The following is a 22994-nucleotide window of genomic DNA, read 5'->3' on the forward strand; positions in this document are numbered from 1 at the left end:
GAAAAGTCCTCTGAAGATCATCGACTCCAACCTGTGACTGATCACCACCATGACAACAAATGCCACATCCAGGCTTGCCAAAGTGCTTGTTCCGTGAATGAATCGCTTCTGTCAGCATCTAGCTAATGCAGTTATGTCATGCCCTAGCCTTGGAAGGCCAAGCAAAATACAGAAAGGCTGGTGAGAAAATCCCAAGTACCAGAGTTTGGCTTGGAAGGTGACTGGTAAAAGAGGATCACTGGGAACACTCTAAAGGCAGGAGCTGAAGGAAGCAGTCACTCCCAGCAGCGTCACACACCTCCTATTGTCGGACTTCTGGGAAGTTCAGGTTTCTATCCTGATCCTGAGTTGCATTTCAGACCTCAATTCTTCAAGGCTGGATTTCAAATTCCTTTTCCCTATTCTGGTTGTACCTGAGCCATTGTCTGATTGTTGTCCAGGCATTGTCTGATACTGGCTGAGGAAAGGTTCTGGCTGCCTGGGTACTCCACCTGAGCCCATACCTACTGTCGTCTGTCTTCCCCTAGGGACAGCTCCTGCCTCTGGATCAAAACAGTGCTACAGCAGGATTGATGAAGCAGCCCTCTTCTCAGTTTCTGAGGGTAAATGGCCTCTGCTCCGTACTTCCCTTTGGTTGCCTTTTTTCCTTCACAAGACATCCTCTGAGGCCTTCCAGAAGGCATCTCAAGGAGAGGTTTCAGTTTCCCCTACCCTACCTGCTTCCTAGTATATTGCAGAATCTCTTGCTCACAGGAGAGAAACCTCAGGTGTGTTAGGAGATGACTTGGGAGCATTGACAGAGGTAAATAGTCAGCAATCCAGAGGCTGGCACAGGCCTCTTCCACACAGAATCCCTTGTTTATGTCAGGCAAATTCTTCTTCTGTTTGGATCCAGCTGAAGAGCCAGAACAGTTTCTTGACCATGACTTAGATTACAGGTGCAGTGTATGCCAAAATCTTGGGTAGGTCCAGACTTGTGACTAGGAGGATCTGCCAAATTCAAGAGCTTTCCCAAGGTAGTTTCTAGGAAAAGGCTATTTCTTGAGCTCCACCAATGCTATAACCAAATGCATGTGTGAATTGTGGATTGTTTTCCATACCTAACCTGAAGGTTGTATGTGAGCTCAAGAACTGTATCAAGTAGGTTGTTGTCGTATTTGCACACAAGTAAACATTGACAGAAGTGGAGAAATTCTGTTGCTTTCCATGAGTGAATTGTTCAGCAAGTCTACAGCTTCATGGTGCCCCAGGGTCTGGTGTTAAGATGGAAAGAGTGACTGAATTCTGTGGTGTTGTGATTTCCCCATAACTTAGGAGAGAAAAAGACTGCAAACTTATTGTTTCTCAGGCAGAAACCTTTATATTTCGATGAGTCTGCTGCAAGAGGCCTGGGTTTAATAGCAAGGAGAAGCCACACAAGGTCAAACTTTACGACAGAGAGCATTTTGTACCCAGTGACCCAGTGTAATGGTCCTGTGGCCAGATACTTTTGTCAGGCCTAAGAGAGCCTCCCAGTGCACTTTATTGTGCTGGTGAAGTGGGGTCCAGGGCCAGAACTGGAGCACAGTGCTTGGCAGGTCCTGCAGTGGCATCTGGGCTGCCTGTGGGGATTCTGGGCCCAACACTGCAGGTTGGAGCAGTATTGCATCCACATGGGCCCAGGGGTGCTGGACATCTTCTGGATCTGGGGAGACACAAGAAGACCCTGATGGTAGCTGGCTGGTGGTGCTGGGGCTGCTGGAGCTGGGTGCCAGCAAGCTGTGGGGGTGGTGAGGCCCTGGCACAAGTTGCCCAGAGAAACTGTGACTTCTCCATCCCTGGAAGTGTTCAAGGCCAGACTGGATGTGGTTTGGAGCAACCTGGTCTCATGGGAGGTGTCCCTGCCCATGGCAGGGAGGTGGAATTAGATTATTTTTCAAGTTCCTTACAGCCTAAATCATTCTGTGAATCTATGTTTCTATCTTGAAAGTGTCAGATGCTCCAGTCCATGCTCCCTGGGCACATGTGGATCCAAGACTTCTCCCATTTACAATGCCAGACCCAGAATCGCCACAGCCAGCCTGGACACTGCCACAGGACCTGCTGTGGACTGTCCTCCAGTACTGGCCCTGATCCCACTCCACAGGCAGAATTAAGTGCACTGAGAGGCTCCACGCTCATGTGTCGGCTTCCTCCTCCTCCTCCTCCCTCTCCAAGGGCATCGTGCGGGTTCTGGGGTCGTTGTCTCCCTGGGGGTCGGCAGCACCTACCCTGGCCTCCCTCGTGCGGGCTGGCCTTGGCCGCTTGCCCACCCCCACGGCCGAGAGCTTCGCGTCTCGGCGGCCCCGACCCTGCTCGGTTTCCTCGAGAGAAGTTCACACAAGCACCGGAGGGCCGCTGCCGCCGGTCCTTCCCCGGGGGAGGGCACCGCGGCGCGGCCCTGCCCGAGCGCCGAGAGAGTCCCGCCCGTCTCCCGGCAACGCGTCCCGCCCGCCCGCCATGGCCCTCGCGGGTCGCCGTAGCGGCGGCGGCGGCGGCGCGGCCGGGCCGGCGGTGAGTGCGGCGGCGGCGGGGCCCGGTGCCGGCAGCGCGGGGCCCGGTGCCGGCAGCGCGGGGCTGCCCCGGGGCCGGGGGGGCTCGGGGCACGGCCAGCTCGGGGAGTGTCGTCGGGCTACGCGGGAGGCGCCCGGCCGGGGGGTGGCTGCCGCGCCTCACGGGTTGTAGGCAGGTGTAGGGGGTTCTCGGCTCTGGGGTGTTTGTGGGCATGGTAGTCCTTCCGGGTTTGGGGTGTCTGTGCTGGCAGGGAGTGCCGCCCGGCTGAGGGGCTGCCTCTGGGTTATGGGGCGCCGCTGAGCTGTGGGGTGAGTCCGGCTTTGGGGCAGGTTCCTGGGTGTGAGCACGGCGCACACCGGTGTTTGTGGGCTGGGGGTGCAGGCAGGCTGAGGTGCCACGCCTGGGGTGAAGGCAGGGCAGTTCTGTGGTCCGTGTCGGGCTGTGCTGTTTCCCTTTGCCTGCTGCGAGTCTCGGGGCTTGGCCGGCAGCTGCCAAAGTTGTGTTGGCCGGCCTGGCTTCTCGGCCTCCTCGCCTGCCTCCAGTCGTCTCCACTTCAGCTCTGGCTGCTCCTGTGTTGTGTGCTCTGCCCTGCTGCTGGAAGCTGCTTGCTTTTGCCAAGAGAAGGGAGTTTAGCCCGAGGCCACGCTCAGAGCAGGGCATCTTTGCTTCTGTGAATCGCACCTGAGGCAGATGTGTGTCCCCCTGCTTTGCCCTTTCTCAGACCTGTTGAAAGCAACAACTGCTCCAGCTGAGCAAACACCCTGGCACTGCAGCAGTGCCAGCACTGCATCTCATATGGTGCCAGTGTGGCGGTGCTGCATGCTCTGCCTTGGGCATTCAGGCTGTTTTGGCAGCGCTGGTTACTAGAGTGGCTGCCTTTTAGGAGAGCCACTCCTGACTGCCCTCGGCTGTTTTTAACTTGTTCTGACAGAGGTGAAATCATGTCATGTGTCGAGTACTTTTAGGATAGTACACATTGTGCTGTCTGCTCTGCTTTGGTAGTAAACGATGAGTTTCTCATTATTGTTTTGTCTCTTGTTTTGAGTTCCTGACACATCATTCAGGGCTTTTGATCCAGGCTGGTTTTTGCTTTGTTCCTACTATTTTGCTCAGCAGTGCTGCAGGAGGGAGGCCGGGCAGTATTGATCCACTGCTGAGTGCTGGGGTGGTCCTGAGGAAAGGGGTTTTAGGAAACTCTTTCCCAAGTCTAGCTGAAGCTCATGTGATTTTGAGTTGTTGTGGCACTTGTGTCACTTGGCACTCTTTTTCTGGAGTCACTGACTTTTCTTGGGTTCACCTTAGTTTCTGCTCTGCATGAGATTGACAACAAGCATTTAATTCCCGCAGCCTTTGCTCCTGTTGCATCTTCCTGTTGCTCTGTGTTTCTTAAAGTGCTTTGACAGATGGATGTCCAGGGAGAGAGTCTTCCAGTGAGGGTGGCTATTGGGGCAGTTGTAAGGAGGAGGGGGGTATAACCTTACATTTGGAAGCTGGATGGAACTAGCCACTTGAATGTATTCCTTTTGTCCTGGCACATGTCAGCTGGGATAGCATTCTAGTGGTACCAGGAAGGTTCCTGAATCTCTAGTCTCGTGGTAAATTTTCACTTGTAAACACTATTGTATATTACTTGTTTCTGCTTTTGTCCGTGACAGCTGGGTCTTTCGCTTTGTAGTTAGTGATATTCTATTGTAGTCCAGTCCATCTGCATTTGTCTCATTCCTTTTTCCTCTCTCTTTGTTTTGGGTAGTGGAATAATCTAAACACCTGCTAAGCAGAAGATAAACCAGGCACATGTTGCTGTCCTAAAGAATACAGAGTGGGAGAGAAAGGCAGAAGTGTTGTCAGGACAGGAGCAGCAGTGCGGTGCGGTTCCAGTCTCAGTGGTGCTTGGCAGTGGTGCTGGCTGTACCTCTATGCTGGCTCAGTGCTTCTGGCCCAGCTTGGTGTGAAGGTTGCCTGTGTTTCTGGCTTGGTTGTGCCTGTGCCTTTGTTTGGAGTGGAGTTTCTGTGGCTGTTTGGAATGTGGCTTAATGGTTCATCTGCTTTGGGAATGTTTTGAGCTGTTGGACAACAGTGGGACAGAGAGCAGGGTTGGCAGTTAGTTGGTTTGGGGCTCTTGTGTAATGTCATTAGGACATGCAAGGACCGTGGCTATTTTATGTCTTATCCCTGTTGTTTAATCCAGGTAAACCAACCTTCAAGAAAGGGAGAAGTCTAAAGGTAGCATCCTCCCCAGAAGGTTTTGATCTAGGCATCTGTCTAGGCATCTTATGTCTGCTCTGGAAGTGGTGCCTGTGAAGAATGACGTCGAGAGGTGCTGGGACTGCTTTCTCAAGGAAGAATTACAGGCTGAGCACTGAGCCAGAGAAGTCCAAGGTCACAGGTAGGGTCCTGTACATGTCGTGTGAAAACGGGAGCAGTGTGGATCCAGGGAGTATCCCTTGCCTTGCTTGAAATCAGCTGCCTTCCAGTTGCAGTTACCTTGGTAGTGTGAGGTGCAGGGCAGCTAAAACAGAGTAAATCCTCAAAGTGAGATGAGATTTTGGACTGGAATTCCTACAGCACTAATGACTCCAGAAATTCAGGTCACAGAGCCTTTTCTTCAGCACACAGCCCTGCCTCATAAAGCTGGAGAATGTTTTGTTGCCTGCCTGCCATCTGATTTGAGACTCATCTGATTTAGGGACTTCCCCTTCCAGGATGAACAGCTTGTCAAATTCTCAAATGAATCCTTTTCTGGGAAATCTGCTACCTGCCAGGCAGTCTGTTTTTTTTTTTTCCTTGGCATCACCAATCCAGCACAAGTGTGCTTATGAGACCACAAATTTGAGGGCACTGTTGCACTCAGAAACAAGGATTGCTGCATCAGTGTGACACTAAGCATTGTTTAGTGAAGGTGAGGCACACATCATTAAAGAGGGTTCTGGGTTACACGAGGTGAACTGCTCCTGCAGCCTTTCCATCTCAGCATCTTTCATGCGGTTAAGAGACATCCTGAATATGAATAAGACATCAGGAATTGCAGTAGTGTTAAGATTTTATTTTTTTTTTGTAATGAAATTGGATTCCTACTTTCATCTTTTGGAGTTACTGTAGCACAGCAGGATTCCTGAGGATGCACTTCCACCTGTGTGTAGCGATTTATAGGCTCCCAGTTGCTATGGCAGAGCAGCTCAAATTGGAAAGTCTTTTTTGGGGAGATGCACCCAATAATGCTGGACTCTAGTTCTGCTGGTGAGGACAGTAAGGTGATGAATGACTGCTTGAAGCTGCATCTTCCATTGTGTTGCTCAGCAAACATGAACATAATTTACCCATAGTTACCAGTTTCTTGCTTGTATGTGAAATTCATGTTTGAGTTTACCCCAGACTCTCTAAGCTTATTTCCTTTCTGTTTCTCCCAAGGGATTGTGAACAGCAGGCTGCTGAATGATTATCTGCATCGAGTCTTTACCAGTGCTGACGGGAACCAGCCTGCAGCTGCTTACAGGTATCAGACTTCTCACTGCCCAGGTGGCAAGTGATGCTACCTCCAGATAAACAGCACTGCGTGAAAGGAAAGATCTTTTAGTGCCACACAGTGATCTTTGTTAAAAACACAGCAGCTCCATGTTACAGAAACAACTCTGAGGTCTGCTCTTTAATGGCTTTTTCAAATTGCAGGGCTTGTGAGGAAGGATTCTTTTTTTCATGAAAAATCCCATATACCACCTCATGAGGCAATATTTTTGAAATAAAGAGGCATTAACCTGATTGTTCCTGTTCCCCCTTTGCTTGTAAGGAAGTGCAAAATGCACCTGTGTCAGGTGCAGGAATTAAAAATAGTGCCCTGTAACCTGAAGGCAAGACTGTTACTGATCCCTGCAATACCATACATTTTCCAGGCTGTGGACCTGCTGGTACTTTTATTAGGAGTCACCAAAGGAAGAGAAACACAAAATTCCTGTTTAGTGACTGTTTTTTCCTATTTATTTTCAGTTCTTCTTCACCTTTTATCCCAGAAACTTGTAGTGTTGGATGAAAATAATTCCTCTTGCATCTCTTTTGCCAGAGGCAAGTCAGACAGGTTCAGGGCAGGTAGGAGTGTGGCAGTGTGAGTCAGGCCTGTGGCTCCTGTTGGTTGGCAGTGCAGCATGGCTGGGGTCACATTCCACAGCTATACTTAGGACTGCCAGCTCCAACTGCTCAGAGCTGCTATAAATAGTTCTTGGCCCTCTGGCTCTTGGTGAGCCGGGGTGATGGTGCGGGGGGGAGGCAAAGTGGGTCATGTTACTTTACCACAAGCTCTCCTGCCAGAAAGCCTTGGAACACTCCATCTGCCTGAGCATTTTGGTTTTCAATATTTCTGATTTCTGGTGATTAATGGCTTGAATGCACAGAACTGATAGTTTGTTGGACTGGTCTCTCTTTTTTTCTGCCTTCCACCCTTTTTCCCTGGACATGGCTACTTGGTAGAATGCCCAGTAGCAATTAAAGAGGTCTTGGAAATAACATTTGCCATATGAGAGCAACTTTTATGGTATGACATCTTGCCTTCAGAGGCCTGAATTCTTTATAGAGGAGCTCACTGCAGACATCTCTCTGCCTGTCTCATGCTCTTCCACTCTCCTTCCACAACTCCTCCTCCATGCCAGTGCTGATTAAGCAGCTTTGCTGAAGCCACCCTTCTCATGCCAACCAAAATTGATTATTTTATTTCACTTCTGTGCATCTTCACATCCATCAGGCTTTCACAATGTCTCTCACCAGTCTTAGGGAAATCCCTAGTCCTGGAGAAGTGAGAAGTTGTTTCCCAGATGGCTTTGGAAATGGGAAGCAGCGATAGGAACAACTAGTGGTTCTCACTACTAAAAGGAGGCTCTTGTGCAAGGATCAGCTAAGTAAACTATCTTTGAAAGGAGAGAACCAAGGAAGGGCAGTAAGTTCTCTAGATTAGTGGCCCAAAGGGGATGCATGAGAAAATTTTCAGTTTGAAAGCAAAATCATTTTAGTTATTTTCACAGAGAGAGGATGCTGGACTAGCCTGACCTTTGTCTGAACTGCTACAGCTGCTGCTGTGGTCTTCTCTCTTCTTTTGTATTGCAAAATATTTTGGGGAAAAGACAAATCCCAACTTAGGCCATGTTTGTGTGATGCTGACTGCAGCAAAGTCATGTCCATAGTTATTGGCAGTACAGTTGATTTCTTGCTGCCTTCTACCACGGTTTTCTTACTGCCACAAAACACTCCTGAGCAGACTGAAGACTGTAAGATTCTTTGTTAACTACTTGGCTTGTTTGTGCTGTGTTTGGTCCTTCCTTCATTCATTGTCCCAACACAATGGGCAACAAATTCCTTAGATTCATGATATGAAACAGATCAACAGAACTTCATGGTTCATGTCTCAGCACAGGACATGGGTCTGGGCTGCAACTCTTGAAATATTGGAAACAAAGCTTTTTGTAAGAGCTCCTGTGTGTTTATTCCCTAGGAAGAACCTGACGTTCCAGAACCTGCAGGAGCACCTTGAGCGATTGCTGTCAGAGGAGAATGGCTCTGAAGACAGCAGAGGTAGGAGATACTGCCTGTCCAATTTGTGCTTCTTGCTTGTGCTGCTTAATTGGGAAGGACAAGTTGTATCATGAAAGGCATTTCCCTGAGTGCTGTTGTGCCTCCTTGTGCTCTAATTTATTGTACTTTTAAATCCTGCCTGTGAGGGGCTCATCAGCGAGCCTTGCAGCAGGTTGGTTTGCAGATAGAGGCAGATTTCCAGGCTAAAATATCTGGAAAGGCAGTTCTGGGGATATTTTACTGATAATGATACGCAGAGCCATTGCTTTGACCAGGAGTGTGCAGTGCTATTGTCAGTGAGAGATGCAGAGGCTTGTTGACAATAATGACATACTGGTCTCCACTGCAGGTATTCACTTTGGGCCTCAGCCTGTACCCTGTGTTCTTACTAGCATAATTTCTCTGAATGAATCAGGATGTGGCAAGATACAACCTTCCTTCCCTCCTAGAAAGGCAAATTTTTCTTGCTGGCTGCAATCAAAGTGTGACCTGTTGGCCAAATATTTGGCACAGAGTTCAGCCTTTGAATTTTGTCAAAGTAAAATTTTCAGGTGATGTGGAAAACTTAATATGTCCTGAGTGCTGCATAGCTGAATCACTGTGATGACTTTCTTTTAAATCTCTCTCCTTTTCTGAGTTTCTCAGGGTCTAACATAGGCAACACTATCCTAATCTTTCTCCCATGTGGCAGAATCCATGTTCTGTCACAGTCCGGCTGGAAGTACCTGGCAGGTGAGCTGGGTCCACTGGATCCTGCACAACTCTGCCCAACAGGTTTTCTGCAACTCTTGTTTCAGATCAGGTGGCAGAGGGTCGGCTCGGTCCCTCCACTGTGGTGTTGGACCACACTAGCGGCTTTGAGGGGCTCCTGCTGGTCGATGATGACTTACTGGGGGTGAGTGTGTTGCTGGACACAGCAGAAAATGGTTTTGTGGGACTAAAAGCACTTAGGGCTTCTTGGTTTGTTCTTAGTAGTAGATCCCTGTCAGTGGCTTTGTAGCATGTGTAAATGGAGTCTGCCCTGAAAGCTGCAGAATCCTGGAGGAAATGAGCTCTCCTGGGAAACAGTCTAGCAGTACCCCTAAGTTTCAGCAAGGTCTGAGTGGGGCTGTGAGGAAGTGAAGGATTACCCTGGCCCAGGGGCTCGCTTGGCTAAGCAGCCAGCTTTCCTGTCCCTCCCTCTAGCAGGCTGCCTCTTCCTTCCTTCTAGTCTTCTTTAAAGGCTAGAAGGAGGCTAAAGCCAAAGTTTTCCTTTTTCCTTTGTTTTCACTAATTACCTGCTCGCTCCTTAGCAAAAAGTCAGCTGAAAGAATCCACTGGAGTTTAACTCTTTCCTACTTCAGTAATTTCTGCACTCCTTCCACCCCTTCACTGAGCAAGCACATCCCTTCCTCTTGAGCTGATTCCCTCCTTAATATGTGCCTGCTTTATAGCCTCTAACAAATCAGACTGCCCTGGTCTCCCCTTTCCCTTTAACCACCTGCTGTAGATTACTTTGGCTGTACCTAGAATTGACCACAGAATGGATTGGACTGGCTTGTCTGTGAATTCCTTGTTCCTACTTTAATTTCCTCTTCATGGTCTGTCCCAAGATAGCAAGAGTCAGGATTTAACACGGTTCCGTTTCCAGTCAGCATGTTACCTGCCAACCCTGGCCTTTGTTCTAGACACCTTGAATCTATAGTCTTGTTCTAACTTGTCCAGCATTCAGATATCTTTCCCATATCATAATCACTGCTGTATACACTTTTGTGCCAATTCACTGGGAACCTATCAACATGTTGTCCTTGTACTGCTGCCATGCTAGGTGCTGCACTGGGGTTTATCAAGTACAGATGAGCTGTGAGAGGGATTTGAATGATTCCCTGGGACCAGCTGGCTCCAAATACAGCTGCTGGGGTGGGAAAGATGTCCCTTCTTGCCCCTATACTGTCCTTGTGAACAGCTCTCCATCTTGCTTTGGTTTTGAGTACTAGGACAGAGAGAATGGAAGGACTGAACAAGCCTCTCTTTTTGTCTGACCTTAAAATACCTTTTGTTTGTTGGTCCAGGTAATTGGCCACAGTAACTTTGGGTCCATCAGGGCCACAACATGTGTCTATAAAGGTAAGGAGATAAACCAGTACTGCTTTGAGAAAAGACCCTGGGAGGAGTGTATGGGGTGCTAGACAACTGGACAACTCAGGAAATCTTGAATATGTTCCAGATCTTAAGCACCCTCTTCCCCAGTTCATTCACTGAACTTCTCCAGGGAATTAGAAGGATGGGGGATTGTGTGATGCCAGAGTAAAAGGGTGGGAGGGGAATCCTGGAAATGTCCTGAACCTCTTTTGTGTGCCGCATGTATTTCTGTGGGAGCACTGTCAGGTTCAGCTTCTCTAACAACAAGCTAGGGGACAAGAATTCACTGCGTGGCATCTCTTTCTCTTTTTCTTTCAGGGAAATGGATTTATGAGGTGCTCATCTCCTCCCAGGGACTCATGCAGATTGGCTGGTGTACTCTCAACTGCAGATTTAATCAGGAGGTAGTATAGCTACTCTGGGGGATGCTCCTTCACTGCTTTTTTGGTCAGTGTAGAGCATTGAATTGGTGCTGTGCCCTGCTGGCATTCACACCAGAAATGCCATACATGCACACAAAATGCCAGGCCTGCTATTTTAAGAGTCTTTACAAGACACTCAGGTCTGTGTCCACAGAATGGTGCTCAGTGAGAAAGTCTGTGCTGGGTGTGTTGATGTGCTCTTGCTGCACATAGAACTGCTACATGTTTACTTTCAGCTGGTATCTTCCCCAGAAAGTGTGTGTGTCTGCAGTGCTGGCAGCCTGTCCCTTGGGATGGGCCTCAGCAGCTGGTGCTACAGGGCTGGTTTTGTCCAGGGGAGGGTGAAATGTTGTTTCAACTGGGTGGGATTTTTGGTGTTGGAAAGGGATGTCAGCTGCAGAATTTCACTAACTTGTCACTCTGCAGTGTGTGAGAGAGGAAGTGATGGACATCCTGCGGGGCTGCTTTGATAGAAATGAGAAGTGTTGGATGCCCGTACTCTTCTTCCAACCCAAAAATAAGTAGGGAGTGGTGCATTTCTTTGAACCAAAGATCACAGGCCACTGGTTAATTCCTAGAGTGAGGATTTTTCCCAGGGCAGAGCATGTGTGCTGTCAACTGCTCTCACTGTCTACTGGTCTCCCTCTTAAAGGTTCTCTTGCAATGAGAGGAATCCTCTATGCCTGGTCTGGTCTGAGTCTCCTCTTTCATACTTTGGTGCAGGAAGGCGTTGGGGACACGCCAGATTCGTATGCCTATGATGGAAACAGGGTGCGCAAGTGGAACGTGACTACTACAAACTATGGCAAAGTGAGTAGCTGTCCTTCAGGAATGGGATGGAAAGGAAGCAGAAAGCAGGTGATTCCTGCTCACTGGATTCTGCTGGGCCTTGTGAAATGCCCTCAAGCCTTTCTCCCTCCTTCAGTCTGTGCACCAGCACTTGTCTGTACTTTAGAGGTGCTGGACATGCTGTCTCCGTGCTTTGTTTAGCAGCCCCAGCAGACTGATTCCCAGCCTAGTGCTGCTGTTGGTCCCTGGAAGGCTCTGGTTCTCTGTAGTACATCAGAGCATGGTGCATTGTTGAGATAAATGTACATTCCTCGTGCCAGAGGGGAAAAAGATCCCAGCTGGGCTTTAGAAGTGCCTGAAAAAGATGTGAGCTGCTAGGAGAAGGAACTCTCTCTTCTTTAACCCTGAATCACAAGGGATTGGTTGGGTTGCAGTCTTTCTTGTGATGTGGGAAAACCCTAGAAATATATGTTTAACCTCTTCTCTCCCTTTTCTGCAGTCCTGGGCAGCAGGAGACATCGTCAGCTGTCTGATAGACCTTGATGAGGGCACCATTGCTTTCTGCTTGTAAGCATCTTTGCTTCATTCCCTGCTTTGTTCATGTCTGTATGTCTGTGTGTAACAGAAAGGTTGTCTCACTGCTCAGCAGATTGTTGAGCCCTATTTCTGCACTCCCCTCTTTATGTTGGTAGTTCCGGCCTTTGTTTTTCTGTCTTGTGTTCAGAAGCCGTCTGAATTTGTTGTTTGGTCTCAGTTCAGTTCAGTTGAAAACATTTGGCAGGAAGATGTTCAAGCTACAAAATCTTTGTAAAGTTTGCCAGGGTTTTAGAGGGAAGGACATCTCTTGTGATACTTAATGCCACACTTGGCTTTAATTGAATGCTTTTGTAGTCAGTGTAGGCCTTGCCTGTCCTAAATTTACAAGGAGCTGTGAAAAGGTTGATAAATCTCCAGCTTCCAGCTCCTATGCACAATGAGAATTGTTCTCTGGCCCTGGCATGCAATAAGTCAGTTGCAATTAAGAACTATTAGGTGGTTGGTGTCATCTTTTATGGAGGAGTAGATTGAAAGCATTATCCTTGATTGCCACCAACATCAAATAGATGAGTCAAAAAAATCATATGCTTTAAAATATCCCGCTGCTTTAGTTATCACACATGCCTTCCCATGCTGATATGAAAATGGGAGTGACCCTGTACTTCCGTGGTTGTCACTCAGCAGAGCTGTGACATTTGCGTGTGTGCCAGGTTAAGAATGACAGGAGGCATGACTGACTGGTGTGTCCGTGTTGGCAAGCTGATATTTGTATTGCCCAGCTGACCTCAGACCCCTCCTGCTGTGACTGAAACCTTGTGGGTTTTCCTTCTTTCAGGAATGGCATATCTCTGGGAACTGCCTTTGATAACATCACGAGGGGTGCTGGAATGGCTTATTTCCCTGCCATCAGCCTCTCCTTCAAAGAGTCTGTTGCTTTTAACTTTGGAAGCCGTCCACTCCGATATCCTTTAGGTGTGGGGAGAGGAGGTCTGAAGGGGGAAGAGCCTGTTCCTGAGACCATCTTTGGAAGCTGTAGAATATACACACCTGACTGCAGTTCACTTTCTGCTGTCAGCACTTGTGTGCAGCTAGTCAGGGAGAGAAGAGCCAAATACCTCCTTAGCTGAAGCAGAATTCCAGGACACAAACACAAGTTTCTGAAACGAGAGTTGCTTTCAGCTCTGAGTCAGCAACTGCTGCTACAGCTGGGGCCTGCCTGCTCCCAGACTCTCAGATCCTGCAAAATTCTCACTCTGCAGTTTTGGAAACCCTAATGCTGATATGCTGCTGAGCCTTCTGGTCACTCATCTCTTTTACCTCCCAGCCATATGGGACTTCTGACATCGTATTAGTGTTGCCTGTTGATATGTGAATGCTGAAGCCTGGATCTCTTGTCAGAGCAATCCTGGTTTTGCCCATTGATGGCTATAGGGGGAGATGCAGTAGGTCTTTCTGATGAAAAAAGTATTTCACACCAAGCAGAAGTGAAAGACTTTCTGCTTGCAGTATTAAGGAAGTGGATCATCCATGTAGAAGGCACTATGGTTTGAACTGGGACTGGTACAAAGTAAAGCAGTCTTTCCTTGCACAGACAAAAGAAGTTCCAAAAGGCTCAGATTGCATTTTCCCTTAACACTTCCCTACTTATCCAGTGGAAGGTTACCGGCCCTTGCAAGATCCTCCTGTGGCAGACCTGGTGAAGGCTCGGAAGCTGTTGGGCTACTTGAAGAATGTGATCCATATTGGAATAGATGTGACGGTAGGCTGGCATCACTGGGTGGATCTGAGGGGCACCATGCTGGGAAATGTGGTTCTGCTCTCCCTGGCACATGCTGCCAGCTCAGATGTTTCCATACACCCAAGAGTCTAAATGCTTGCATAGGGCATGCATGTCCCTGGAGCTCTCTGGCTTGCAAAATGGGCTTCCTGATAGTTTCAGCACTTAATTTAAATCATTTGTTGTTCTCAGTCCTATGAAGTTTCATTGCCAGTATTCAAGAAGTGATGTTTGTCAGGATCACAACTGCTGCATTTGATTTTCCACCCTTGAAATCAGTTTGTTCACATCCTAAGCTTTTTACTATTCAGTAATGTGATGAAATTCTGGCAGATCTGCCTTGAGAATTGTTTTGGCTGTGGCACTGTTTGCTGGAAACACTGTTTTCCACTAGGATGAGGGATGATCTGTTTATGCCCAAAGCATAGGGAATGCCATATGCTATGGTCTTGGCTTGAATGAAGGCTTTGCTAGGCCTTCTCTCTAGGTCTTCCCATTTACAAATTAACATGTAAACTTGAGCCTTTTTTAGAAGAACATTTTCAAAGTTGCCACACGTGGTTGACATCTCGACTTCACTACAGCTTTCCAGAGGAATAGGCCTGGCTTCTTTGGCATTCTGAATTCCCACGTTCAAGGTTTTTGGTGCAGTCAGGCATGGGACAGCAGCAGTGGCTGCTTCAGGCATGTGGTTCATTCACTTGCTGGTGTATAGGTGGATTGGGCTGGATCCAAGCCGTGTGTCTTTCTGGGTTTGTCATTGCAGGAGGGGAAGCTGGTGGAGAAAGACACATCCATGTGGCAGCTGCAAGGAGAACCCACAGTGTTGATTACATTAGCTCACATCTTCAATTATTTCTCCCCTCTTATGGTGAGTTTTGCCTGCCTATTGCCAGGTTCTGTAGTGCTTGTTACTGTTCTTGCTAGCCAAAGTAATCCCCAGCTTTTGCTGGGTAGTGCCTGTGCATGGAGGAATGTTGACCTGCCTCTCTGTCTGCAGTGCAAGGTGTACCTGGTGGAAGATGTGCTCATGACCTTCCTGTTGAGCATCCTTGAGCGAGGAGGGGCAGTGGAGGCCCACCCCCTTATTCAGCAGCTGCTGGATCTCATGTGGCTTCTTATGGAGGTGAGTTGGTAGGGTGCTGGTTCCTCCCTAGGGATTCCAGGGAGACTCTGGGAGGTGCTGAGGACAGGAGCCTTCCCTACAAAATGCTGGTGGTGTTCAGTGTCTTTCTCTTCTTTTTTCTTTGTGGTAGACCACCCTCTCACTTAGCTCATCTGGCGGCTGCTGCTGCACACCCAGGCACTGAGGGTTGAATGCAGACACTGGCAATGAGTTAACCAGGCATTTCTAAGCTTCTCCTACTGCTAAAGGAGCTGATGATGGTGAATAACTTCCTGTTTCTGGAAACATCAAGTTTATCAATAAGAATAGTATTCTGATTGTTATTAATATGTATTTGTGGATGTCTTAAGTGCTGCCACGTGCTGAAGCAATCGACCAGAGTGTGCGGGACTAGGGTAGAAGTGTGCAGTGCACTCTCACCATCTCCAGCACTGCTGGGGAAAAGCCTCCTCCAACTTCCCTTCCTATCCCTGCTGGATGAGCTTACTCCTTCCTGGGACACGTTTGAAGCAGCTGGGAAGCTGCTGCTGCTGCTGGAGTGCTTGGGTGGTTACACAGAGCCAGTCACTGCCGGGGATCTGCTTGGAGACAGCACGTCTGCCCTTTGGGGTAACAGTTAACAGATGCGGGCACTGGCCCAGCCAGCTGCCATGAGAAGTTTAATAGAAAAATGTCATGACTCCTTCAAGCCCCCCATCTTAGCAGTGAAAATGGACCCTCTGGTAGGACTGCTGTGTTTGTGGGAAGAGTTGGCTCTCATCCTGCTGGCTGGCTATGAGTTGAATTCAAATAGACAACTCTTCTCTCATCACATTTACCCAAGACTTACTTCTTTCTTTTCTGGGTTGGTTCTACCAACACTGTGTCTTGGGTAGAGTCAGGGAGTAAGAAGACTGGTGACTGCCCAACAAATAGGGCCTGGTACTTTGGCTTTTGGTAGATGACTTTTGGATTGGACTTCCTGCAGAAGCTGTTTCCTTGTAGCAAAGCACTGGCACCAACTTCTGCTTGGACTCTCTCCTGTGGAGTCAGAGGGACACTGGGTTCAGGTCACCTGCTTTTTCAGTTCAGGAATGAATGCTTCCTTCCAAGATCTCACTCTGGGAGCTATAGCTGTTCCTGACTCCTTGCTGTTGCTCTTAAATATGTTTCTTATTTTCTCAGGAGTATGAAGTGCATGAGTGCCTCAAGCAGCTACTGATGTCCCTGCTGCGGGCTTACAGGTTCTCCCCCATCATCCCAGACCTGGGATTACAAGTGAGTTTACATTTCTGAATTCCCAGGAATCTGTGACTAGCCAGCTTCTGTTGTGTCCCCTTGCCCTAAGGTACATGATGTTTTGGATCCTGTAGTAGTTTGAGCCAAAGATGGCAGTTCTGTCACACGGTAGCTATTGGAGAGTTGTGTGTTCTGCAGATGGAGTCACTTTTGTTTCTTCTATTTTCCTAGATCCACTACCTCCGGCTCACCATTGCAGTCTTGAAGCATGAGAAATCTAGGAAATACCTACTCAGCAATGTTCTGTATCCTTTGTGTCTCCTCCTGTCTCAGATTCCCTTCCCTCAATAATGCAGTTGAGGACACTTCAAGGACCTGTAGGTCCAGGGAGGTAGAAGCCACCCTGTCTTGAGAGGTCATTTCTCAGGTCTCCTCTGCCTGACACCATTTCCTATGAATGCTTTGAGGGGAGGGAGCAGTGTTGCATAGTTCACATCCTAGTAACACACAGGACTGATTTCTATCTGCCTGACCTCTAATATCCTTAGACTGGACTGCACTTTCAGAGCAGTCCAGCTCTGTGGTAGCATTTCAACAGCTGCTGTGATAGCTGTGTGGGGCTTCTCCAGAGGCCTCTGGATCTTGCAGTCGTAGTTTGGAAAGGAGTCTTTCACTACAGCTCTGGAGATATGCCCTGTCCCTTCTGTTGTAGCTTCTGTGCTTGCTTTAACTCCAGCACAGCTTCGATGTGCTCCGTTCAGTTGTGTTCTTCTACATCAAGAGCCCTCTGCGTGTGGAGGAGGCAGGTTTGCAGGAGCTCATTCCCACCACGTGGTGGCCAAACCGCTTCACCAAGGAGGTGAGTACAGGCACTTCCACCGAGGAGGCTGAGGAAATGTTGTTGCCTGCCATTTGCATCTTTTTCTGGCTGAGGAAGTTGGATGGTCCCTATTTCCAGCTGTGTTAGCACTGGTGGGTCCTACAGTTTGAGTGCTTGAGCTTTTCCATCCCCTTGTCATCTTTTTTGTCCCCTTAGAGAGTATGTTTGAGGTGTGGTGCTCAGACAGGGGAGGGGGGACAGTTTTCTGTGGCAACAGATTTGGAAGCGAACGTCACAGTATTTAAGGAATTGATCATCCTCAAAAGATCTCCTGCCACTACTCATTACAAGGCTGGAGGAGACCTGCATAAGAGTCCTGCCAGCTGCTGTCACACACTGACACATTGTTTCAGGGAGTTGCTGCTCTCCATTTTGCATTGTTTAAGGGAATTTCTGGCAAGAAATTTTCCCTGTGTAATGTTCTCCTACTAATCAGTGTCTGTCCCCAATCAGGGCAAGGAGAGTAAAGAGGTGAAGGAGGAGAGTGCTGAGGAGAGATTGAGGCGTCGGGCATATGAAAGAGGCTGCCAGCGGCTCAAGAAACGCATTGAAGGTTTGTGGGAAAGGAGGGAAGTTGCCAAGATTTCACACCTTCTGTGCAGCCAGGAGCTTTTTTTCTAAATCCCATTCACCATGTGAAGTACAGCTGTGTTCCTGCCAGGACAGGCTGTGGTGCAGAGGTGGGGGCCAGCCATGCTCTGTTCTGATGGCATATTAGGAGTGCTGGGACCCCACTGCACAGACCTGCAGCCCACCTTGATGGGGCAGGAACAAACCTATGCATTGTTTTTTAGCTATGGATTAATTTCTTGCTAGATAGTGGAGGAGAAAATTCTCAGTGGTGGGATTAGCTTTCTGCTGTCTCTGGTTCTTCCTGGACTCCCCGTGCTGGGGAGGGACAGGGTTTCTCCTGGGGACAGGGTACTGCAGTTGAGGTAAGAGGGGTAGTTCCTCCCAGTGCTAGTTTTCTGATGGCAGATCTGTGTCCCACTTTTAGTGGTGGAAGGTCTCCAGGTTCAGATTCTGAAGTTGCTGCTGAACAACAAGGACAGAGGAGGGGTAAGCACTCTATGGGTCTTTTCTGACAATATCTTCATGTGATGTGCTTTGTAAATCCTAGATTTACCACCTGGTTTTAATTCTGCCAGGGGGAAGCCTCCAGATACATCTTCCTAAACAAGTTCCGCAAGTTTCTTCAGGAAAACGCTAGCAACAGAGGGGTAAGTCAGAGGGCCAGCCTTCCTGCAAGTCTGACACAGGGGGCTTTCTGCACCTTCAGGCTGGGAACTCTCCCCTTCTGGCCAGCTGCTTCCCCTAGTTGATCCACTGAGGTCTAGATATGACAAGGAATGAGGAGGGGGAGATCTGAGGCTAGAAACCAGGCAAGTTAGATAAGTCCTGTGCAGTGATTTATAGGAAAGTGGTCCTTGGAAAGTCTTAGGTGGGAGCTGAATTTCCTCCTATAGGCCCACGGGGAGTGTGGCTGTGGAGTGCTCTGCCACAGTGGGGCTGCTGGCTCTGGCATCTGCCTCACTGCCTGGGTGAGGATTGTTCCTCTGGCCCTGGGTCAGGCTGTTGGCCTGAGGCTTTGGGAGGCAGGCATCCTCTGTGTAGGAAACCCTTTCTTCACCTGCATCCCTGTGTTCATCCCCATCTTTCATGATGGAATGTGTGTTATCCTTCATCCTCTGTCAGACCAGTGACAGAGGTGTCCCAGGACTTCCTAGAGGTGGAAACTACTGCCCACCATCAGGTCTGGGCTCTCTGCCAGAGCTGTAAGCTAGAGATGCTAGCAAGGCTGAGAACACAAAAGTTTCTGCCTGCTCCATGTAGCCCTTTGGCCTGAGATGCACTTTCACACCTGCCCTGATGCTGGATTCTCATTCTTGCCCTAGAACTTGGCTGTGTTGTGCCCACCAGAGTACATGGTGTGCTTCCTGCACCGGCTCATCGCTGCCCTGCGCTACTTCTGGGATGGCCACAAAGCGAAGACCCCAGCTTCCCTGAGCAGTGAAGGTAAGGCCTGGGGGAGAGTCTTTGCAGGCTTTTCTGTGATTAGGACAAGGTTTGCCTCTTGGCAGTGCTTTCCAGGATGTTGGAAATGTAATGTCTCTAATGGGTGCCTGAGCCTTCTGTCACCTTGGGAAGTTCCTGTGTGCTGATCTATTGCAGTTAGCATCCAGATCTGAGACTTGCAAAAGGACACCTGTACTGTTTGCCATTCCCCTATCTGCTCTGGAGCAGGGTCCACTATTGACTGTGGGTCTGTGGAAGGGCAGCGTAGTGATTGATTAGTCAGAGTTTCAGGAAAGACATTTTTCTGATTTTGGAGTCCCCAAACTGTGGAAATAAGGGGAAACTAAATTAGTGCCAGTTGCTTTCCCACCCTTAAATCCTGCTGGTATTCTCTTTCCTTACTTTAGGCTGACCTTTTCTCTAGACTCAGTAAGTGCTTTACTATCCCTGTGGGACTAAGTGGCAGAGCTGGAGTAGCCAGGTGGAGAGCTGCCAAGTTATCTAATGATCCAATTTACCCCTGTGACTGTGGCTGGAGGGAGGAAGTGCTGGCAGTCTTGTGGATGGCCATTGGTTGCTCCTCTTTCTGCATAGATCTAATGCTTGCTCCATTGTGGAAATCACCACTGCCTTAATGGCCCATGCTTTTATTACAACAAAGGTTGTCCCTAAATGTTAGTCCTAAATGTGAGTCCTGGGGTCTGCTTTAGAAGCCGTTCCATGACTTCGTACATCCTGTGCAGGTGGAAAAAAACAAATCTCTCAAAAAACCAAATCTTACCACTTGTGTAAAAATACTAATCTCCTCCTCTGTTTTAGAGGCCTATGTCCCTCCTCAACTCTTCTATAATGGAAAGGTGGATTATTTTGACCTTCAACGACTTGGAGGTCTTTTGTCTCATCTTAAGAAGACTCTGAAAGGTAAGTGCTCTCATTGCCAATACCTGAATCCAGGTCTTGGATGGAATTCATGCAAGACATTCCAGGGAGGGAGCTGTGGGTAATGAATTTTGATTAAATTCAGGGAGAGGAAACTTGAATTTTAATGAGATTTAAATTACTTTGAAGAAGACACCGCACCTCTTAGGTGGAGTGTCCTTTAAGTTAACAGTTTACTGCTTGTATCCCTGAATAGGGCATGTGGCAGTTGGAGGGAAGGGGATAGTCTGGGAACATCCTCTGGTGTGATGCTCTTGCTGCACCACAGCCAAGGGTTGGGAGCTGTCAAAGCACTGACCATCAGCTGGGCTCTGCTAGGCATGAAGGATGCCCAGGATTTACTTGGTTCATTACCCTGGGCAGGGAGGAGCAGCCCTGTGTTTGTACTGCAGCTGTGTGTTTGTGTGCAGCACACTCCTCTGGCACTAGGCTTCCAAAGCTTGCCTTGTGCCAAGGGTTAGAAACACTTTGGCATTCTTTGGCCTTGGTTTGTCTCTGGTTTCTGGCTGGCATGGTGCTTGCCTTAGGCTCAGATGTCTCTTCTCCTTCCCCAGTGTGTTTGCAAGATAAGGACCGTTTTCTCTGTCTCATGTTGATCCCTGGCTGTTTAAGATTAGATTACTTATCTGGAGAGCCACATTATCTCCTCTGGTTTCTTACCAAGGTGTCCTGGCCAGCTGTAAAGACAGAGCTATGGACTAAAGAATACATTCTTCAGGCTTGGTAGAGTGTAGCCATCAGCATAGGCTTCCTCTTGGTGTGGGTCTCAGTCCTAGTGACTTTGGGACACAACATGGGACAGCATTGAAGAGCTGGATGCTTAGAAGATGGTCTCAGGCAGAGAGCTGCCATTCCTTCACTAGTCCAGTTTGGCCCTGGTGGTTGTCTCTTGGCTCCTCAGTTATCCTATTTGTAGCTGGTAAGACCAGGAGCAGAAATGGGCCCTGGGAGGGCAGCACCTGCTGCTGCTTGGTCTGTGTTCTTTTTGTAATGGCATATCTGTTCCTTGTAAGGAAGCTTGGCACAAGTGAGCTTGTTCTGATAGCACATCTAACTTTTCTGACTGCTTCTCTACTGCTGAGAAGCGGGAAAGAGGATGAGTCTTCCTCATGGTAAGCAAAGAGTGACTCCTGCATTCATCGCTGCTTTGGTGTGCTCTGTGCAGATGACCTGGCTGCAAAAGCCAACATCCTGATCGACCCTGCGGAGCTGCAGGCAGTGACTATGGATGATCTTGATGAAGATGAGGAATCAGCAACATCAGCAGCACAGGTGAGTTGGGTTATTCACCTGCAGTGCTTCACCCTGGTGGTGGGGCAGCAAGTTAGGTCTCTGCCTAGAAAGGCTTTGCTTTACAACAAGGCAGGGTTGGGCCAGGACTGTAACCAGTCTGTGAGCCACCAGATAAACAGCTGCACTTGGATAAGAGTCACTGGAGATCAGTGAGGCCCTTGGTGCACCAAGTTTGAGCAGCAAAATTTTCTGTGCCCTGCTCTCACTACCCACTGATCTGAATGTGCTGCCTCCCCTCCATGGCAGCTCTTGGTGCTTGCATTTGGAAAGGTGCAAGGCAACTGTAGACAGAGCAACTTCTTGATGTGCAGGTATGCTGTTTGTGCCTGGCATGTGCCCTTGGAGAAAGGACTTACCTATTTGCTACCCTGCCTGCTCATCTTCCAGTGGCCACTGTGCATCTACACCAACGTCTTTGCAGAGTCAAGGGAGGAATAGCAGGCAGCCAAACACAGCTGGAACTGTTTCTCCCTTCATTTCCTTCTAGTCCCAGCGTCCGTCTGCTGCCCTGGCCATTGGTGGAGCTCTTGCCAGGCCTGCCTGGCTCAGCTCCCCCACCCTGGGCCGGGCCAACAGGTTCCTGAGCACGGCAGCCGTCAGCCTGATGAACCCACGGCGGCCCCTTGGAACCCTGGAGAAGATCAAAGTGCTCACGCTGCGTGCGGAGCAGCGCACACGGGAGGACAGTGAGTACTCCTGCTGTGTGCTGGCATGGCCCAGCTGGGCCCTGGCAGGATGGCATCTTCCAGCTCCTCAGAGGAACACAATCTCCTTACTGCCAGCATTGCTCCTTCCCATTCCCAGGGCATGCTGACACCCAAAAGACCCCTTTGCCATCCTGAACATGACGCTGGTGATGTTGTCCCCCTCTTTGTGTAAGGAGATGCTGCCTTTGTTCCTCCAAATGCAGTGAGACTTTGCAAGGAAGTCAGTTCAGAGGCAGCTGTAGCCACCCTTGCTCTGAAGACAGACCGGCTAGAGGATAATGTGTGCAGCAGCAGTGCTGTTGCTGTTTGGGTGGACCAGGCAGGTCTCTGAAGCATGTACAGGCCTTGAGGTGGTGGAATCTGGTGACTTGAGTCAGTCTGAACAGATCTGACAGGTCAGCCTGATGGAGGCAGCAAGATGAGAATGGTGTGATAGTGTGGTATCTAGTGGTATCTGGTGAATCCTATGGGCTGGGAAGAAGTTCCATGTTAGAGAGACACAGCAGGGCTTTGGCTTCACAGAAGAGTAGGCAGAAGCTGAGGTGCCAAAATGCCATGCTAAGAACTTCTTTCCTGTCTTGGGGATGGATGCATTTCAGTTGAAGGCACCCATGGAAACGAGGGTCTCTTACTGGGCAGACCCCCAGAAGAGCCAGACCAGCCCATCACTGAGAACTCCCTCCTGGAAGTCCTGGATGGGATAGTGATGATGTACAACCTCAGTGTCCACCAGCAGCTTGGAAAGGTGAGTGGTACGTGCTGTGCAGGAATCCATTCCCCCAATGTCCATGCTTCCACACTGACTCTTCTGCTTATTTAGTGACTGTGTGTGCCCTGTCCTTCTGCCAGCTTTCATTGGGATTCTGTATGCTTGTATGTTTAGGTGAAAAAAAAAACAACATTATTTACTGCTGAAATCTGCTGCTTTTCAGATGGTTGGTGTGTCAGATGATGTGAATGAATATGCCATGGCACTGAAAGACACAGAGGAAAAAATCAGCCGCTGCCCAAAGAGGGTAAGTGTCTGTGGATTCCCAGCTTCCTTCTCTGGCAGAGCCTCAGTATCTGACAGGGTAAAGTCCTG

At 48.9% G+C, this 22994-nt stretch overlaps 1 protein-coding gene across 3 annotated transcripts in view; it reads left to right on the forward strand.

The window, feature by feature from the left end:
* Positions 1-2466: 2466 nt before the first annotated feature.
* Positions 2467-22994, forward strand: part of RNF123 (ring finger protein 123) — a 47903-nt gene continuing 27375 nt past the window's right edge. The window contains exons 1-25 of one of the 3 annotated variants that reach the window (XM_021529179.3): positions 2467-2532; positions 4721-4918; positions 5941-6025; positions 8006-8085; positions 8883-8980; positions 10137-10191; positions 10525-10610; positions 11352-11438; positions 11917-11984; positions 12790-12915; positions 13599-13713; positions 14498-14602; positions 14732-14857; positions 16022-16114; positions 16307-16380; positions 16817-16934; positions 17409-17508; positions 17953-18014; positions 18104-18175; positions 18851-18971; positions 19791-19892; positions 21076-21182; positions 21691-21889; positions 22510-22655; positions 22843-22926. In XM_021529179.3, coding sequence (XP_021384854.2) covers positions 4837-4918; positions 5941-6025; positions 8006-8085; positions 8883-8980; positions 10137-10191; positions 10525-10610; positions 11352-11438; positions 11917-11984; positions 12790-12915; positions 13599-13713; positions 14498-14602; positions 14732-14857; positions 16022-16114; positions 16307-16380; positions 16817-16934; positions 17409-17508; positions 17953-18014; positions 18104-18175; positions 18851-18971; positions 19791-19892; positions 21076-21182; positions 21691-21889; positions 22510-22655; positions 22843-22926 — 2391 coding nt within the window. In that variant the 5' untranslated portion in view covers positions 2467-2532; positions 4721-4836. Of the gene's footprint in view, positions 2533-2597; positions 2704-4351; positions 4399-4720; positions 4919-5940; positions 6026-8005; positions 8086-8882; positions 8981-10136; positions 10192-10524; positions 10611-11351; positions 11439-11916; positions 11985-12789; positions 12916-13598; positions 13714-14497; positions 14603-14731; positions 14858-16021; positions 16115-16306; positions 16381-16816; positions 16935-17408; positions 17509-17952; positions 18015-18103; positions 18176-18850; positions 18972-19790; positions 19893-21075; positions 21183-21690; positions 21890-22509; positions 22656-22842; positions 22927-22994 lie in introns of those variants that run through there. The other 2 variants (XM_077786070.1, XM_021529180.3) reach the window with 2 other exon arrangements.

The sequence above is a fragment of the Lonchura striata genome, chromosome 12 (genome assembly GCF_046129695.1).
Source record: "Lonchura striata isolate bLonStr1 chromosome 12, bLonStr1.mat, whole genome shotgun sequence".
In the NCBI taxonomy this organism is placed as follows: Eukaryota; Metazoa; Chordata; class Aves; order Passeriformes; family Estrildidae; genus Lonchura; species Lonchura striata.